Source organism: Symphalangus syndactylus, chromosome 3 (genome assembly GCF_028878055.3).
Source record: "Symphalangus syndactylus isolate Jambi chromosome 3, NHGRI_mSymSyn1-v2.1_pri, whole genome shotgun sequence".
NCBI classification, from domain to species: Eukaryota; Metazoa; Chordata; class Mammalia; order Primates; family Hylobatidae; genus Symphalangus; species Symphalangus syndactylus.
The window spans coordinates 35,562,282-35,578,003 of record NC_072425.2 but is presented as its reverse complement, the minus strand read 5'-3'; the positions used below and the strand labels follow the sequence as shown (position 1 = coordinate 35,578,003).

General features: G+C 44.1%; 1 protein-coding gene across 7 annotated transcripts in view; it reads right to left on the bottom strand.

The window, feature by feature from the left end:
- The window catches only part of PTPN3 (protein tyrosine phosphatase non-receptor type 3), a 120,898-nt gene that overhangs the window by 38,007 nt on the left and 67,169 nt on the right, over positions 1-15,722 (bottom strand). For 6 of the 7 annotated variants that reach the window (XM_055271549.2, XM_063636141.1, XM_055271551.2 and 3 more), the window contains 4 exons: positions 15,144-15,207; positions 13,496-13,668; positions 9,218-9,352; positions 6,911-7,087 (listed from right to left, as the gene is read on the bottom strand). In XM_055271549.2, the coding sequence (XP_055127524.1) occupies positions 6,911-7,087; positions 9,218-9,352; positions 13,496-13,668; positions 15,144-15,207 (549 nt within the window). The remainder of the gene's footprint in view (positions 1-6,910; positions 7,088-9,217; positions 9,353-13,495; positions 13,669-15,143; positions 15,208-15,722) is intronic. The other variant, XM_055271550.2, reaches the window with a different exon arrangement.

The following is a 15,722-nucleotide window of genomic DNA, read 5'->3' as shown; positions in this document are numbered from 1 at the left end:
CCAGGGGTGAAGGCACCAAAGCCCTAGCACCTCCTCTGTCACTGGGCAGAATGCAGTGTGGCTGAGGAGTGCAGGGGAGCTGCCCCATGAATTCCACAAGTGGAGTGAAGAAAGGGGCAGGATGAGGGACACAAGAAGATGGTGAGGGTGGGATGGAGCCAATGACTAGGGGGAGGAAGGAGCAGAAGAGGTTTGTCTCTGAGGCAGGACGGGGAAGACACCGTGGAGGAGCCAGTGTGGGACTGACCACACCCTGGTTCTTAGGGAGGAAGGGGCAGAGACAGAGAAATGTGAGACACAGACCGACCATCAGGCAGACAAACAAGTATTCACCCTCCAGAAAACACATGCTTCCGAACTGTAAAGGCGGCAGGCATCAGAAAGAAACACTCCCGCACGAAGCTCTCCCTAAACCCTAGAAAATTACAAAGACCTCCCCGCCCCCCGCCTGTGAAAGGGGGCAAAGTCCTGCTCTCAAATTGCAGTGTGATGGAACAGGGGCCCTGTTTTGGGTGCTTCTCAAGGTCAGGAGACCCTAGTGCTCTTTCTGTTCCTCTCCTAGTGCTCGGAACACAGGACCAGGCACACAGGGAGTACTCAACTGAAATGCTGAGTGAATGAAGAATAAAACCTCTTGGCAAGGTACCAAGAGGATCACCCGAGGTGATTGGGTGAGTTACTCTAAAAGAGCAAGGAATTTACTCAGGAATCTGGAAGCTCAGGTGCAAAAGGAAGGCGAGTTAAATGGTTCTCAGCATCTGCAAGATCAGAGCTTCTGAGAATGTGCTGTGCACACCCATCAGCTGGGGTCCTGCTGAATGCAGAGTATGATTCGGCAGGCCTGTGTGGGTCTGAGATTCTGCATTCCGACCAGCTCTCAGGTGCTGCAGCTGCTGGCCTGTGGCCACGGCTGGAATAGCACGGCGCTAGAGGAACGCATACCACTTCACCCAGAGGGCAGTTTCTTCTGAATAAAATTCCTGGAGAAATTTCCCACATGGCTCCTTACACAAGGGTCCTTGAGTAACAGAAAGAAGACTGTCTTCCAATATACATTTTTATGACGTGGAGACAGTCACCACAGGAAACAGCTCATCTGGAGCTGTAATAAATGCCAAGGACACAAGATCAAAGTGGCAGAAGGGATATGGTTCAGGTATGGTGCTGAGCTCACAGTCTCTTTCCTGCTGGAACAACAGATCATGAATCTGTTTAGGCTTCCCTTACAGATATCAGACACCTCATTGGCAAGAAAGCACTTGCTAAACCTCAGTCAATTCATCCCTGAATTCTCTGAGGAGAATTTCTCATTGACAGATGCCCTGCAGGGGCACCTACCACATAGTCCTGCTCACAGGTGACAGTTACCAAGCTTGTCAAAGTAAGTATGTTTGAGTTCTTGGGGTACAGATAAATATGGTGTGATGTTGCTCATGTGATATGGACACATGATATAGAAGTGGCAGAGGGGGCATCCCATTGTGAACACTTAGGAGTTTGTATCCCGGGGCCCCATCCGGTTTCATCTAACCATTTGTCCGTCCGTCCGTCCATCCATCCATCCATCCATCCATCCATCCATCCATCCATCCATCCATCCAAATAGTCACTGAATGTCTATTAAATGCCAAATAACCATGTCAGGTTTTAAGGAAGGAGAGGTGAATAGGGCACTATCCCTGCCCTCAAAGAATTCATTGTCCAAAGGAGAAGAAATACAATTAACCAAGTAATAATATTATCATGCTACAGTGGAGATGCTCAGATGTCTAGTGTACTATGTGAGGCCCGGAGAGGATTCCTGGAGCAGGTGCACTTGAGCTTGAGTTTGAAAGATGAATTAATAGGAGTTTGAACAGGTAGTCAAGTGGGAAAAAGAGGGCATTCTGGCAAAACACTGATAATAACAAACACACAAACAAAAGCAGTAGCACAGGTAAAGCCAGGAAATGTTGAAAAAGCAGAGAAAAGGTATTTAAGCAGGAAGTGACATTCTTGGATGTGTATTTCAGAATGATAAATTTGCTATTCTTGTGAAGCATGGTGTGGAAGGAGGTGACACCAAAGACAGGGGAATGGTTTGGATATGACTGAGCAAGACTGTGCAAGAGACAATGGTGGCTGCATGGGGGCAGTGCAGTGGGGATGGTGGAGGAGTCAAATGCAAGAAATGTCTGGGAGGTAGAATCAACACGATGAAAAATGGCATAGGGACAGTGAAAGAAAAGGAGGAGTGAGGGACGACTGATGTTTCAAATAGGTGCAAACTGGGTAGTATTGAAACAATGGCCCCCCCTTACCAAGACACAGGAACAGCCATGGGCTGGACATCAACATGAGGAGCTGAGATTGGATCATATTGGGTTTCAGGTATTTGAGACATCCACACGCAAGTGGACCCAAACAAGAAGGCAAGGTTCAAGGAAAAGGGACACAAACACTCTGAACAAAACCCTGTCCCTGCCTGGCGTCCTCCGAGGGGGACATGTAGAATGGTATGCATGCAGATCCTTCCTCCACATTCAGATCTGGTGCCACCCTCTAGAAGGGCTCATTTGCACTTGGAGAATGGTGGTTACGAAGGTGATGGGTGGAAAGTGACTACACTAGAATTGTTTATCTTAAGGAACAGTAACCAAGGCTGGCAGGTGGAACTGGGAACAGACACCATCTGTGTTGTCCTGAGAGTTCAAGGTAGGAACCTTGATGCTGGGTCAGTGTCAAGGAGGCTTCCAGCACAGCTTGGGAAGAGCAGTGGGCACCTGGGCTGTCTAACGACAGAGCACACTGCTGCACTGTAGGGGACTCTCCATTGCTGGCAGAGTGCTCAGGCCTGGGGCTGGCCACTGTAGGGTTGGGGGAATTCCTACACTGCCGCCAAAGCTGAAGAAGGGGATCCCCTAGGTTCCTTCCAATGAACAGAAGTTTTTTTTTTTTTTTTCTGTTTTTTTTTGAGACAGGGTCTTACTCCAATGCCCAGCCTGGAGTGCAGTGGTGCAACCACAGCTCACTGCAGCCTCGACCTCCTGGGCTCAAGTGATTCTCTCACCTCAACCTCCCGTGTAGCTAGGACAACAGGCAGAAAACATCGTGCCCAGCTAATTTTTGTATTTTTTGGTAGAAATGGGGTTTTGCCATGTTGCCCAGGCTGGTTTTGAACTCCTGGGATCAAGCAATCTGCCCAGTGTGGCCTCCCAAAGTATTGGGATTATAGGTGTGAGCCACTATGCCTGGCCAGCACAGAATTTTTGAAATAAAAAGCAATGGCTGCCCCAAATCCCATGGAAGAAGGCAGGCTCTAAGGAAAGAGGCAAACAAACAGCAAAGAAGTTATGCAGGCATGAAGCCCCATCCACTCGGAGGGTGTCATGCTGGTGACCCATCAAGACAACTGTGATAAAATAGCAACCAGAAAGTTTTTCTAACACAACTCTAAACTGCTCTACAATGTGTTTCCCCCAGTTTCTGTTCTGCATGTCTCTTTCTTTAGGGAACATTCTCTCCCTTTTATCTGGGTGGAGAGTGGTAGGTTTTTCATTTCTGCCATGAAGGAAACTTACTTCTCTGCAGAATTTGGTCTTCACTCGGAAGCAGGGAAAGGAACACACAATGGCTGATAGAACCTTGGGAGCAACAAAAGAGTGCAGCCTACTTGGGCACAAAGCAAACTGCCAAGGATTCATAACTATAATCATAAACTTTGCTGTGCTGCTATAAATACAGAACAAACCAGCAAGTGACTCATCCGCTAAGATGGCACTCAGGCAGCCTGAGCTGCGCCACTCTGGGTTTACAGCCAAATCTAACCGCTCTTTTTCTTTCTTTCTTTCTTCTTTTTTAAACGAGTACAGAACATTGCACTTAATTCTTCTTCTTAAAAGGAACCCTCCTCACTGTCTGTGAAACTATTCATCCGATTTCTCTGACAGAATGCTTCTTTTTGCCTCTTAACACAAATCTGCTGTATAAAACATGTCAAACATTTTGTAAACATTTTGCAAATACTCACAGAAACTAACCAATAGGTTTTATTTTTCTTTTTTTCTCTCACCAGGTACAGACCAGTCTGTACTTCTTACCTGGAGCAATGGGGGTCCCCAGGCCCTCAGGAGGGCCAGCCTCTTCTGAATACCCAGCACAGAGTGGCTTCCCACCAGCAGGAAGAGGTCTCCCACCTAACAGAGGTGGTGCGGGTTGCTTTTCTGGCTGTTCATCCCACTTGCAGAGCACAGTCACTAACTTGACCCCCTGACATGTCTATTGTCAGTGCACCTGGCAAAACCCTGCAAGGAAGCCTGCCTGTGAACCACTGTTATTTGCTATTCTTAACATTTAGCTGCAAGATAAAAAGTGCCCCAAGATGACACATTTTACAAGATCTCAAGGAGGGGTTTCAAGAAGAATCACTGTGCAATGTATAGGAACAAGAAGGGCCAGAAATCACTTACATCAAGCAGTGCTTGAAGGAGTGAATTTTAAATCTTATTTAATTTTAATGAACTGGAATGTAAATAGTCCTATGGAGCTGGTGGCTGCTGTACTAGACTGTGAAGGTCTAGATGCTCCGTGATGGGACTGCAGACCACAGGAGGAAAATCTGATGTAGGACACATACTGTTCCCTAAGCCCCCCTTTTCCTTTCACCAAAGTGACAGAGCCCTGGAGTGTGGCAGTGTAGGCTGATAATGTGCTATTTGCCTAGCTGGCCTGGAGGCTCCTGAAACAACTTTTCTGATTTGCTCTGGTGCTCCCCTCAATGACCAGCCAAGGATGTATAAAATGTGCCGTTGGACTTGGGAATGAATGCAAGCCCTCTAAAGCGTCCACACGTCATTGGACAGAATGCATCCCTCCCCATCTGGCACTGATTGCATAAAGAGATAGAGGGTGCTGGGCTGTGAGAGCACTCAGAGGCTACCCACCTGCCCCATGTCACAGATGAGCAGCTGGGTGAGTGGTGTGGAGCACCCAGACTGCAAGCAAGGTGATGATTCCAAACCTACTACCACATGAACTCTGTGTGAAAAATGCACTTTTCACTTGTAGATATTCTAGGGGTTCACTCTTTAAATGAATGATGGAATAAACGTGTTAGTCTAGATGAGTGCTGCTGACAACACTTTCTGCAGTGATGGGAATGGGCTGTATCTGTGCTGTCCAAGATGGAGGCCACCACTCCTGTGTGGCTGTCAAGCACTTCAAATGAGGCTCGTGTGACTGAGGAACCGAATGCTTACATTTTTATTATTTTAATTAATTTAAATCTGAATAGACACCTGGGGCTGGTGGCTGCTGTACTGGACAGGGAAGGTTTAGATGCTGTACAATTCTGTGATAGGACTGCAAACCACCACAGGAAGCTCTGACGCGGCAGGCGTGAGTGGGTTTCCCAGAGCCCTCCAACGCTTCCCTAAACCGTTTTCTCCTTTTGCCAAAGCCGCAGAGCCCCACTGCAGACTCAAAATGGCTCTAGTCACACGTGCCTGCACTCCTGCCTTGTATTTCTAGATGTGCTTGTGGTTTGAAAAGCTACAAAGTCACACAAAGGAACTCACAATCATCCACTGTAGCTCTGACAAAGGGGCAGCAGGCTGCAAGTTGGAACAAGAGATAGCAACCATTTAGCAAAAGCATCATCCAAGCTCAGGTCACAAGGAAAGAATGACCACAGGGATTATTTAACCAGAGGTGTTAAGAACACAGATAAACTGGAAACCATGTTTGCTGTGGGCAAGGACAGAGGAGAGGTAGCAGCCTCACACATAAATGGGAAGGAGATTTGCAATTCACCTGCAAATGCCTGGAGTACAATCAGGGTGCATTTGATGCTTTCGCCCTACTAGCTACAGTGGTAAAAAATTTATAGATAACTAACGTGCCTGCTTGCTAATCCTCGGCTGTTAAGGGGGGCCCGTTATCTTTCTATATTTTAGACACAGTATGGGGCTTAACAGAATAGATACCCAATGACTATGGTTGATTTCCTAACAGTTGATCCTTTACTATCATGCTTTAACCTAATTTATAATCTATGTCTTACCTACTTAAAAAAATGATTTGCGAGTTTACCCCAAAACGTACAGATATGTAACTATGAATCCATTAAAATAAGAAAAAAAAGACCCATATAACAAAGGCAAAGGAGGAAGAGAAGGTACTATACAAGAAATCTGGGCTGAGGGAAGTGAATACAATTGAGCCTAACGTGCAGTTCTGAACTCCCTGGTAACCAAGGCAAAAAGGGAAACAAATGGGTTAAATATATCTTATTGAATAAGAAAAGCACTCAACCAGTCTTTCAGGACAGACATTTTTTCTGGCCTTGAGCAATGAGGGAACTCTGTCACATTAAAAAAGGGGGGTGGGGGGGTAGGACATAAAAATTTAACAAAAATTTCTCAAAGAAAATTAGAGATGTTCTAACATGTTTGTTTGTTTATACTAACTATTAATTGAAAACAAAACCCCTCAGAACCCTGTAGTTCGGAGAAGGCTTTTAGAAGCAAGCATATTTCCAATGATTTGAAATCATGTGACGGTAAAACTTTAATAATCTAGAGAAATCAGTTAGCATGGCCCTAGAGTCTGTACCTCTAGAATATGGAATGATTAAACCGGGCTTTGCTTGTGAGCTGGAGAGGAGACTAATTCAAGAGACTAACAAGTACTTAGTGAGTAGAAAGTCTTTGTCGTGGACAAAAAGTTCAAGCTCTAGACCCCAGGCACATAGACGGTCTTCTGGGTGAAAAGGTAGAGTCTGATTTATGTTCTTATCCTGGCAGAAGGCACCCTTGGGAGCTGGCTGCAGGCACCGGCTCTTGGTTCCTCTCAAATGGCAACCTGGACCTGAGCAAATTCCGCAACAGCCAAAAAGCAAATACCCAGAAATAAAACAACACAAATTTCTTACTCTTGGTGCGGGCTTCGGTTCTGAGAAACTTCAGAATCGCTGTCTTGGGGGGCCAGAGTGCCCTTGTACGTGTAAAATACATCTTCCGTTTCCGTGATGTAGGTCATTTCATTTGCAAGGTTATCTGCAGAAGAGTGGCGTGGCTTTCGGATTTCGTGCCGGAGCCGAGGACTTCGCCTGGGTGGGAAAAACGTTGAGTGCAAAGTGTTCAAAGCAAATTCCACTTAAAAATTTTATTAGACACCAGTGAACCTCGTGTCCTGACCTTTCTAAGGATGCCTTCCTTGGCGGAGGCTGACTGGTTAACTCATTACTACCCCAGCAGAAGGCACCAAGGGTGACACAAATCCCTAACACTCTCAGTCAAGTGGTGGCTCCCAGAACAGTAGCCTCAGCTGTATAAACAGGCAGAATTAGATGGGTTTATGCCCTGTGGGAAGTGACGGGTATTGACTTAAGGGTAAGTTATTCTTCCAGGAGGACTCAAGCTCTGAAGACATAAATAGGCCATATGGACTGCTATTCAGAGAATTTTTCTGATTAATTTGAACAATGCAAACAAAAAGTTTAGAAGCCAAACTACATTTCTCAGCAAAACTCCAACCTTATTTCAACGACATCCCTTCACGTGAATTTCACTTGATCCAAGAGAAAATGTTTGCTTTTTAAGATATATCCCTTATTAAACATGCTTATATGCATTAGATAGGCATATAAACACTGGACTGTCCTCCAACAGCGGCAGTAGGCATGTGACCTTGGGCAAGGCACCTCACCTCTCTGGGCCTCGGCTGTACTTACCTGCTCCTGAGAATGAATCCAATGAGGCCGTGTTCTCAGGGCATCCAGTGTAGCACCTGGGCGTCAGCTCCTGCAGTGGGGGATCCCAGGCTGCCAAGCTTTCTAAGTTCTATTTTCCCTCACAGTTTTTCCATCTTCCCTTTCTTTGTTAGCCATTTCTCCTCAGGACTGTCAGGGCCTCCATGATTTGCAATCCCCCCGGGCCTGGATAATCAATAATGCTGTGTCCAAAGCAGAAGTAAAAAGGCTCTTGTGACTCCTCAGGAGAGGACCTATAAATAGCCACAGGAGCTCCGGGCCACGAGTGTGGCAACATCTAACCCCGCTGTTCCCCTGGATCCAGTCCTGGGCTCCCTGGGCCCCTGGCATTGCTGCCAACGAGATTTTCAGATAAATTAAGCTGCTGTGTTATAGCATAAACTTACCTCTTTAGAATGAGGTATCTAAATGTTGGACACCAAGAAGCAAATCTATTCAGTTATGTCATGATTTCTAACACTAAATACTGTCACTGTCCCTTCCCAGAGCATTAGGCCCCCAGTGAAGGGTCCTTCCCTAGCAGGCCCAGCACAGCATCTCCTCTGTCTGCCTGTCTCCCAGTTTCTCTTAGGCTTAGCAGATCCTGGCTCAGGTATTTACAGCCACACAGTCTTACTCCAGTGTGGAGCTGGGGGCAATGTTTCCCTGCTAGGTTTCCCCTCTGGCCCCTAGCCTTCTTGGAGGTATTCACAAAAATGGTGTGATGTCTTTGGGGACCATTATAATAAGATAATGATAATTCCACCTGACTCTTTTAAAAGCTTACTACGTACTTGTACATTATTATTTCATTTGCGGCAATTTTTATCATATTTTGGAGATGGGGAAACTGAGGCTACAGAGGTAAAGAAACTTGTTAATTAACAGAAGGGCCAAAACCTGAGTTTAGGTCTTTCTGCTACAAACCCAGTGCCCTTCCCACTTTACCAAATGACCACCTATTTCTTTTTAAGCTGAGTCCATCCTCTTAAGTTGGCCGGCTACTTACTGATGTGCATTTGCTTCTGCTGCTGAAGGTCATACACCCTTACATCATTTACATCACGTACCTGCGTTAGTTTTCCCCAAAGTTTATTTTGTGGGATATTAATGGAAAACATGAATTAAGTAAAGCTAACCGTACTTCTTTATCATTGGATGTCTCAGAGTGTTTAATATGCTAATATGTGCTGTGATTCCAAAGGAGGCCTTTCAGTAGGCTCGAGTTTCCCAAATTATTTAGATGGAATAAGTTTTTTCAAAGAGAGCATCTCAGCATTATACACGATGGAAAACATTTAGCTAGACTTGTGTACTTCATGAAAACAGTTACTTCTGCCAAGAGCCTAAAACGCAAGTGTAAACCCTGATTGTAGGTCATCTATCTTTAGAGTTTATAAGTTGAGTTTTTATTTTTAAAAGAGATAAAGTGTCTACTGTTGGGTAGTACAAAAAAAAAAAAAAAAAAAAAAAAAAAGGAGGACATACCAGTTGGGAGTAATGGGAGGGGAACGAGAAGGCAGACTCTTGGTTTCTAAGTGCTCCACTGATAAGGATCTCCGCATGGCTGGGTTCCACACCATCCCGCCAATCACCTTTTTGCAATATTGGTTATTTACCGACCTGAAAAACCAGATGCAGGTTCACTTTCTACACTGACGTTCAACAGGAAAGAAATTACTGCATGTGTGAAACAGTCTACACATGCTTCTTGTCTGAAGGATGGCAGGTTAATGCCAAGGTTATGGGGAGTAGAGGGAGACAGTTCAAAAGCGATTCCTGTCTGTCCTGGAATTTCCTTATGTGATTTCTTCTCTTCGGGTGAAAATCCTTTCTTGTCCTCACTACTCAAGCAACAAAGCTGTTTCCAGAATATAACCAAACCTAACCAGATTAGAAGGAATTCCAGGATCACACAGAAATACAGCTCAAGTGATTTCAAGGAATTCTTATTTTATTCACACTGGCCTAAGTAAAAATATTAACCATCTTTTCAGGTGCTCTTCATCATCCTAGCCGGCAGGAGCTGTCACTATAAATCACTGGTAAATCTTTGAGAGAGAATCTGAAAATGTGCTTAGAAAGTAGTTTCAGACTGGGCACAGTGGCTCATGCCTGTAATCCCAGCATTTTGGGAGGCTGAGGCGGGTAGATCACTTGAGGTCAGGAGTTCAAGACCAGCCTGGCCAACATGGCAAAACCCTATCTCTACTAAAAATACAAAAAATTAGCCAGGTGTAGTGGTGCATGCCTATAATTCCAGCTACTTGGGAGGGTGAGGCATGAGAACCCCTTGAATCCCTGAGACAGAGGTTGCAGTGAGCCAAGATTGCACCACTGCACTCCAGTCTGGGGAACACAGTAAGACTCTGTCTCCAAAAAATAAAAAATAAAATAAAAAATAATAATAATAATACAGAGTTTCAGGCTATGTTCTTTGAAATGTTTTAGCTACCCTGAAGGTTACTTTTGAATTTTATTTCTACCTAGAGAATTTAAATCTTAGCTATCTAGACCCCTCAGAGAATGAATTATTTGAGAGAATAGAGCATGAAGACTGTCACCCTATTAAAGGGTGACAACTTTGGTTCTGGCATCTCTAAATTTTAAACTAGGTTTTAATGTCTTATGAAAACATTCTACATATTTCCTTGTGGCGTGACACCAACCAACCAACAAAAACAAAACAGAACAAAGAACAAACAAAAGAACATAAACAATATGAATTGCCCTGTAGCACATCATGTACTAATTCACATTAAGAAATGCTGTTGTCACCCTGATCAAAACGCTCACACAACAGCATCACTGGGAGACTCTTTCCTCTGAGGCAGGCCTACATCAGAAACCACACTGCCAGTGATGAAGAGCACAGGATCAAAACAAGGGGAGCAAACTGCCCGACTCCAAGGTTTAATGCGTCATGGGTTATTAATAGGGACTCACTGAAAAAAAAGTGTTCCATTGTCCCATAAGCTTGGAAAATAACCAAACAAATTTCTTTTTATGTGGAACCTTTCAGAAGGCCCAATAAGCAGAGGTGTAGCTGTATCTCTAGGGGCTGGGCAAGTCATGTGACCCTTCTAAGCCTCAGTGTCCTCATCTGTAAAATGGAGGTAATGAGACTTGAAATTCACCAGTATGCTGAAGCTGGCACAGGTAGTAAAAGAACTGCTGACTTGTCCTCCCAAGCCATCCTCCCAACCCAAATGATCCCCTGCAGCAGATTAAAGATGACTGCAAGTTCTTTGAGTCTTGCATCTGGGTTGGCTTGTGACTGCTTTCAGCAACAGAGTCACTGTGCCAGTGCCAGGTCTCACCCTTAAGAAGCCTGAATGGTTCTGCCTTTGGCTCCTGGAACCCTGAGGGTCCATGTACGAAATTCGACTACCCTCCTGGAGCATCCAGATGGGGATGCTAAGAGTCCAGGTGAGTCCAGCCTTCCAACCATTTCATCAAGACACCAGGTATGCAAGAGAAGTTACCTTGGATCCTCTGGCCACATTCACTGAGAAATCCCTATCTATACCACACAGAGCAGAAGAGGCATCTGGCCAAGCTCTTCTTGGATTCCTGACTCACAAAATCATGAGATATAATAGAATGGGTGTTGCTTTCAGTCACCAAAATAGGGGTATTTTCTTGTGCCACAAGACAAGACCAGAACCCAGCCCTGCTGGCATTGGATGCATGCAGATGACAAAGCTTTGCAGATGAAGAAATAGAAGCAACAAATTAAAGCTCAAGTGACAGAGGCAGGATTTGAACCCAGGCAGCTCAGCAACAGAGGGCATGCTTTCAAATGCCTCCCCATTCCTTCTCTCATCTGGCCTGAGGATCAGGTTCCAATCTAAGTCAATGATATAATCCAGTAAGTTATTTTCATGGCTTGTTCAACAGTAGATCTACTGACTGTATAAAAATACTAAACAGTATTATAAGAGCTAAAAACTTAATATATTCGCTCTTGGTTCATCAGAAGCTGAGAGATAGCATTTAGCACCATAAATAGTATCACTGATACTAAGAGAAATTAGCTACTTATTCAGTCTACAAGTTCCCTAATGATTATCAGTGTGTTAGGAAAGTAACTGAACAGTCTGATGCAGTTCCACCTATCAGATAGATAATGGCTCAGACATGGGTCTCATTTAGTCAGTAATAGCCACATCAACAACAAATCACGAAAACAATTTTGAAAATCCAACAAATGATTTAGAAAATATGGCCTGGCGCGGTGGCTCACGCCTGTAATCCCAGCACTTTGGGAGGCTGAGGCAGGCGGATCACCTGAGGTTAGGAGTTCGAGAGCAGCCTGCCCAATGTGGTGAAACCTTGTCTCTACTAAAAATGCAAAAATCAGCTGGGCATGGTGGTGGGCGCCTGTAATCCCAGCTACTAGGGAGGCTGAGGCAGGAGAATTACTTGAACCCAGGAGACAGAGGTTGCAGTGAGCCAAGATCACTCCAGCCTGGGTGACAGAGTGAGACTCCGTCTCAAAAAAAAAAAAAAAAAAAAAAAAAAAAGACAGAATAGGCTGGGCACGGTGGCTCATGCCTGTAATCCCAGAACTTTGGGAGGTGGGAGGCCAAGGTGGGTGGATCACCTGAGGTCAGGAGTTCGAGACCAGGCTGGCCAACATGGTGAAACTCTGTCTCTACTAAAAATACAAAAATTAGCCAGGTGTGGTGGTGTGCTCCTGTAATCCTAGCTACTCGGGAGGCTGAGACAAGAGAATCGCTTGAAGCTGGGAGGCGGAGGTTGCAGTGAGCCAAGATGGTACCACTGCACTCCAGCCTGGGTGACAGAGTAAGACTCCATCTCAAAAAAAAAAAAAAAAAAAAAAAAAGAAAGAAAGAAAGAGAAAAGAAATTATAAGAATAAATTGACAATTTATGCTACCTCTTATACTTAGAGGGTAGTCTTAGAACAAAGAAAACAAAAATACAAACTGCATGGTTATTTCATTTAGAGAATAAATTTATCTTAATTAGAATTTGAAAATGTATATATGAATTATATATAAATGTACATCCATTTCTTTTACTGTACATCATTTTAGAGAACAAATTTTAATCTAAATTAGAATTTAAAAATTTATATATTATATATATTTATACATAAATATATATAAATTTACATCCATTTCTTTTCCTGTACTAGTCATTAAATATTTTGAATATCATTCTTGTGGATAATAGTTACTATCTCATAGGAGAGTTGTAAGAGTCAAATATAATTATGTGCCCAGCACAAAATAAATGCTCAGTAATTATCAACTGTGATTACTACTGTTACTTTGTAATTATTATAGGCAATATATCCCAAAGTCACTTGACTCTGGAAATGTTTTTCTATTCCTTCATTCATTTTTATAGAGCATCTTATGGAATTAATGTTCTGTGGGAGAGGCTGGCATAGTGACATCAGACTGCGATAGCCCAGTGTGCTGGCACCAGGAGACACATAGAGCCATTGCTCCATTTCCTTTATTATGTCATGGTGCAGGGTACAGCTGCCATTCTGACTGCTTGGAAGCGCTGAGTTCAGCAGAGTTGAGGGGGAAGAAACAAACGCTGGGAACACGAGATATCCCTTAGACACTGCTGACCCCGGGAGACTTTTAGTTATGGTTCAGAGATCCAATGCCTGGAGCACCTGGGCTATGGGTTTCCTCCTCTGGCTAACAATGTCCTCTATTCACTGATGACCAGGATGCATTTACATCTCAGCCTAGTGGGGACACAGTCTTTACAGCACACTCACTTTTTGGTGTTCCGAGAGCCCATAGTCCAGTACTGAGACAGAACATTCTTTTCCTGAGGTAGTAGCTTCTTTGCCTGAAAGAACGTATGGTGCTCAACACAGGATTTCCACAAGTTTTTGCAAGATCGGTAATTCAGCATGTTGAAGGCCACAATATGTTCCCTGGATTCAGCCTGGGAGGAAAAACAGTCAAGATTTCACCCACACAGACATAGGAGCAGGGACTTGCAAGCATTTAACCCACATTGGTGAAATGAGGTAAGATGCAACAGACAGCAGAAAACTGGTTTCAAAATGCCTTGGCCACAAACCAGTGTTACCAGAATATTCAAGAGCACGATTTGTTAACCGTCTTTATGAACATGGTAATAGAGATAACCAGAATCTATTCTTTATCATCATCTGCGCTCCTTCACGAATGCTTTTATTTCAAATCTGTTTACATTTCTAGGCTGGATATATTTGGAGCAACCAGATAAAAAGTGTCTGATACACTCCTTTTAAATTTTAGCTCTGGGAACATCTCTCTCCTGAAGGAATACTCTTTCATCTATCAGACAACAGCAAGTTTATAACCCTTTGGGTTTTTCTCTATTTGCTTTCCACAAAGCACAGAATTGAATCCAGTGCTCATATGTAATAATCATTTTAATCATTTGCTTTGCCTGCATTCTGCATGATTTTAGGTTTTCTGTTGTCACGTTAAATTGCTATCTTATGCATTTTTGTGCCACCCTGAATCTTGCACTGAGGGGTCAGGAGATCCAGATTCCAGTCCTAGCTGCTCTGAGCTTTTGTGTCCTCATTTCTAAGAGTTCACGGCTCTGTGAGGCCATTTTAAGCATATACTACCTTTGAAAAATTGGGAAATGGACACAGTGACAGTAAGTGAAAATCATGCAGCATAGAAAGATAAGAGTGTAGTGTTGTGGAAAGAGCAGGTGTCTCGGATTCGTAATGATCTGGTTCAAATTCCAGCTCCCCCGACTCATGAGCTGTGGGAGCCTCAGTTTCCTCTCCTCTAAGTTCTACATCTCTGTATGGATGAGCAAACGGAGTTATCACAGTGCTATGGACTTTGCTTATGAGATATATACACCTACCACGCCATCGTGCAGTTTCAACACATCATGGGAGGGAACTGACCTTGCTGACATTCACTGCTACTTTGCGGTGAATAAAAGACCAATGCTCTTTTATTTAATCTTCACAATTCCCTAAGAAATGGGCATTATAGCATTTCTGGAAACAAGGTAACTTGGGCTAGGGAACGTTAAGTAACCTGTCTAGCTGGTAAGCGGAAGAGCCAGGATCTGAAACCACTGTCTCTGACTCCAAAGCAAGTTAATCCTCCAACCAGCTAAGCAGAATTATACAATCACTGGATCCTCTAGACTCTGGCTCCACAATGGCATGCTCTTTCTTCCGTTATATAGATAGCAAACTGCCTTCAACCCTTAAAGAACTAAAAGCTGAAGTAACTAAAAACACAATGGGGCAAAGTGGTGCATGTTTCTAGTCCCAGCTACTTGGGAGGCTGAGGCAGGAGGATCCTCTGAGCCCAGTTTAGGCAACATAGCGAGACCCTGTCTCTAACCACACACATACATACACACGAAACAAAGCAAGCACGGACATAACTACTCACCTGTTTCTGTCGCTGATGTATAAAGAACTTTTTCCTTTTGAAAGAAATTTTGAGAATGTTCACCCTTCAAAAAATAAAACAAAACACAAACAAAGCACATCAGGGATCGGCCAGGTTGAAGCTGATGCCTCTCAATGCATGTCCTTTATTCCATGATCCCGATGAGTGGGGGCTCTTGGCTGCCTAGAGTTTACTTCTCTGTAGAAATGACGGCAGCCCCATTGCCGGAGGCTAATACCAAGTAGCTGACTGAAGCTGAGCACTGCATAAGGGCCACTGGATTATGATGTAGCTTTTAAATAACAAGAAACATGGGCCATGCGCTCTCTTTGCTATAAGCTGCTTTTGTGCCACTGCAGCTCTGCGTGAGCTGGTATATACATGGGGAAGACAGCTGAGAGCAGCATGGAGCAGCTGAAAGAGGACAGACCTGGTCCGAACCCCAGCTCCATTACTTAACAGCCACGTGTCAAGTAGCCTACTTAACATTTGCAAGATAACAGAATTCAGTCATCATTAACTGAACATTTTTTAGATACTAGGCTGCTACTAAGAGCTTTATAAACATCCCCTCAGTGA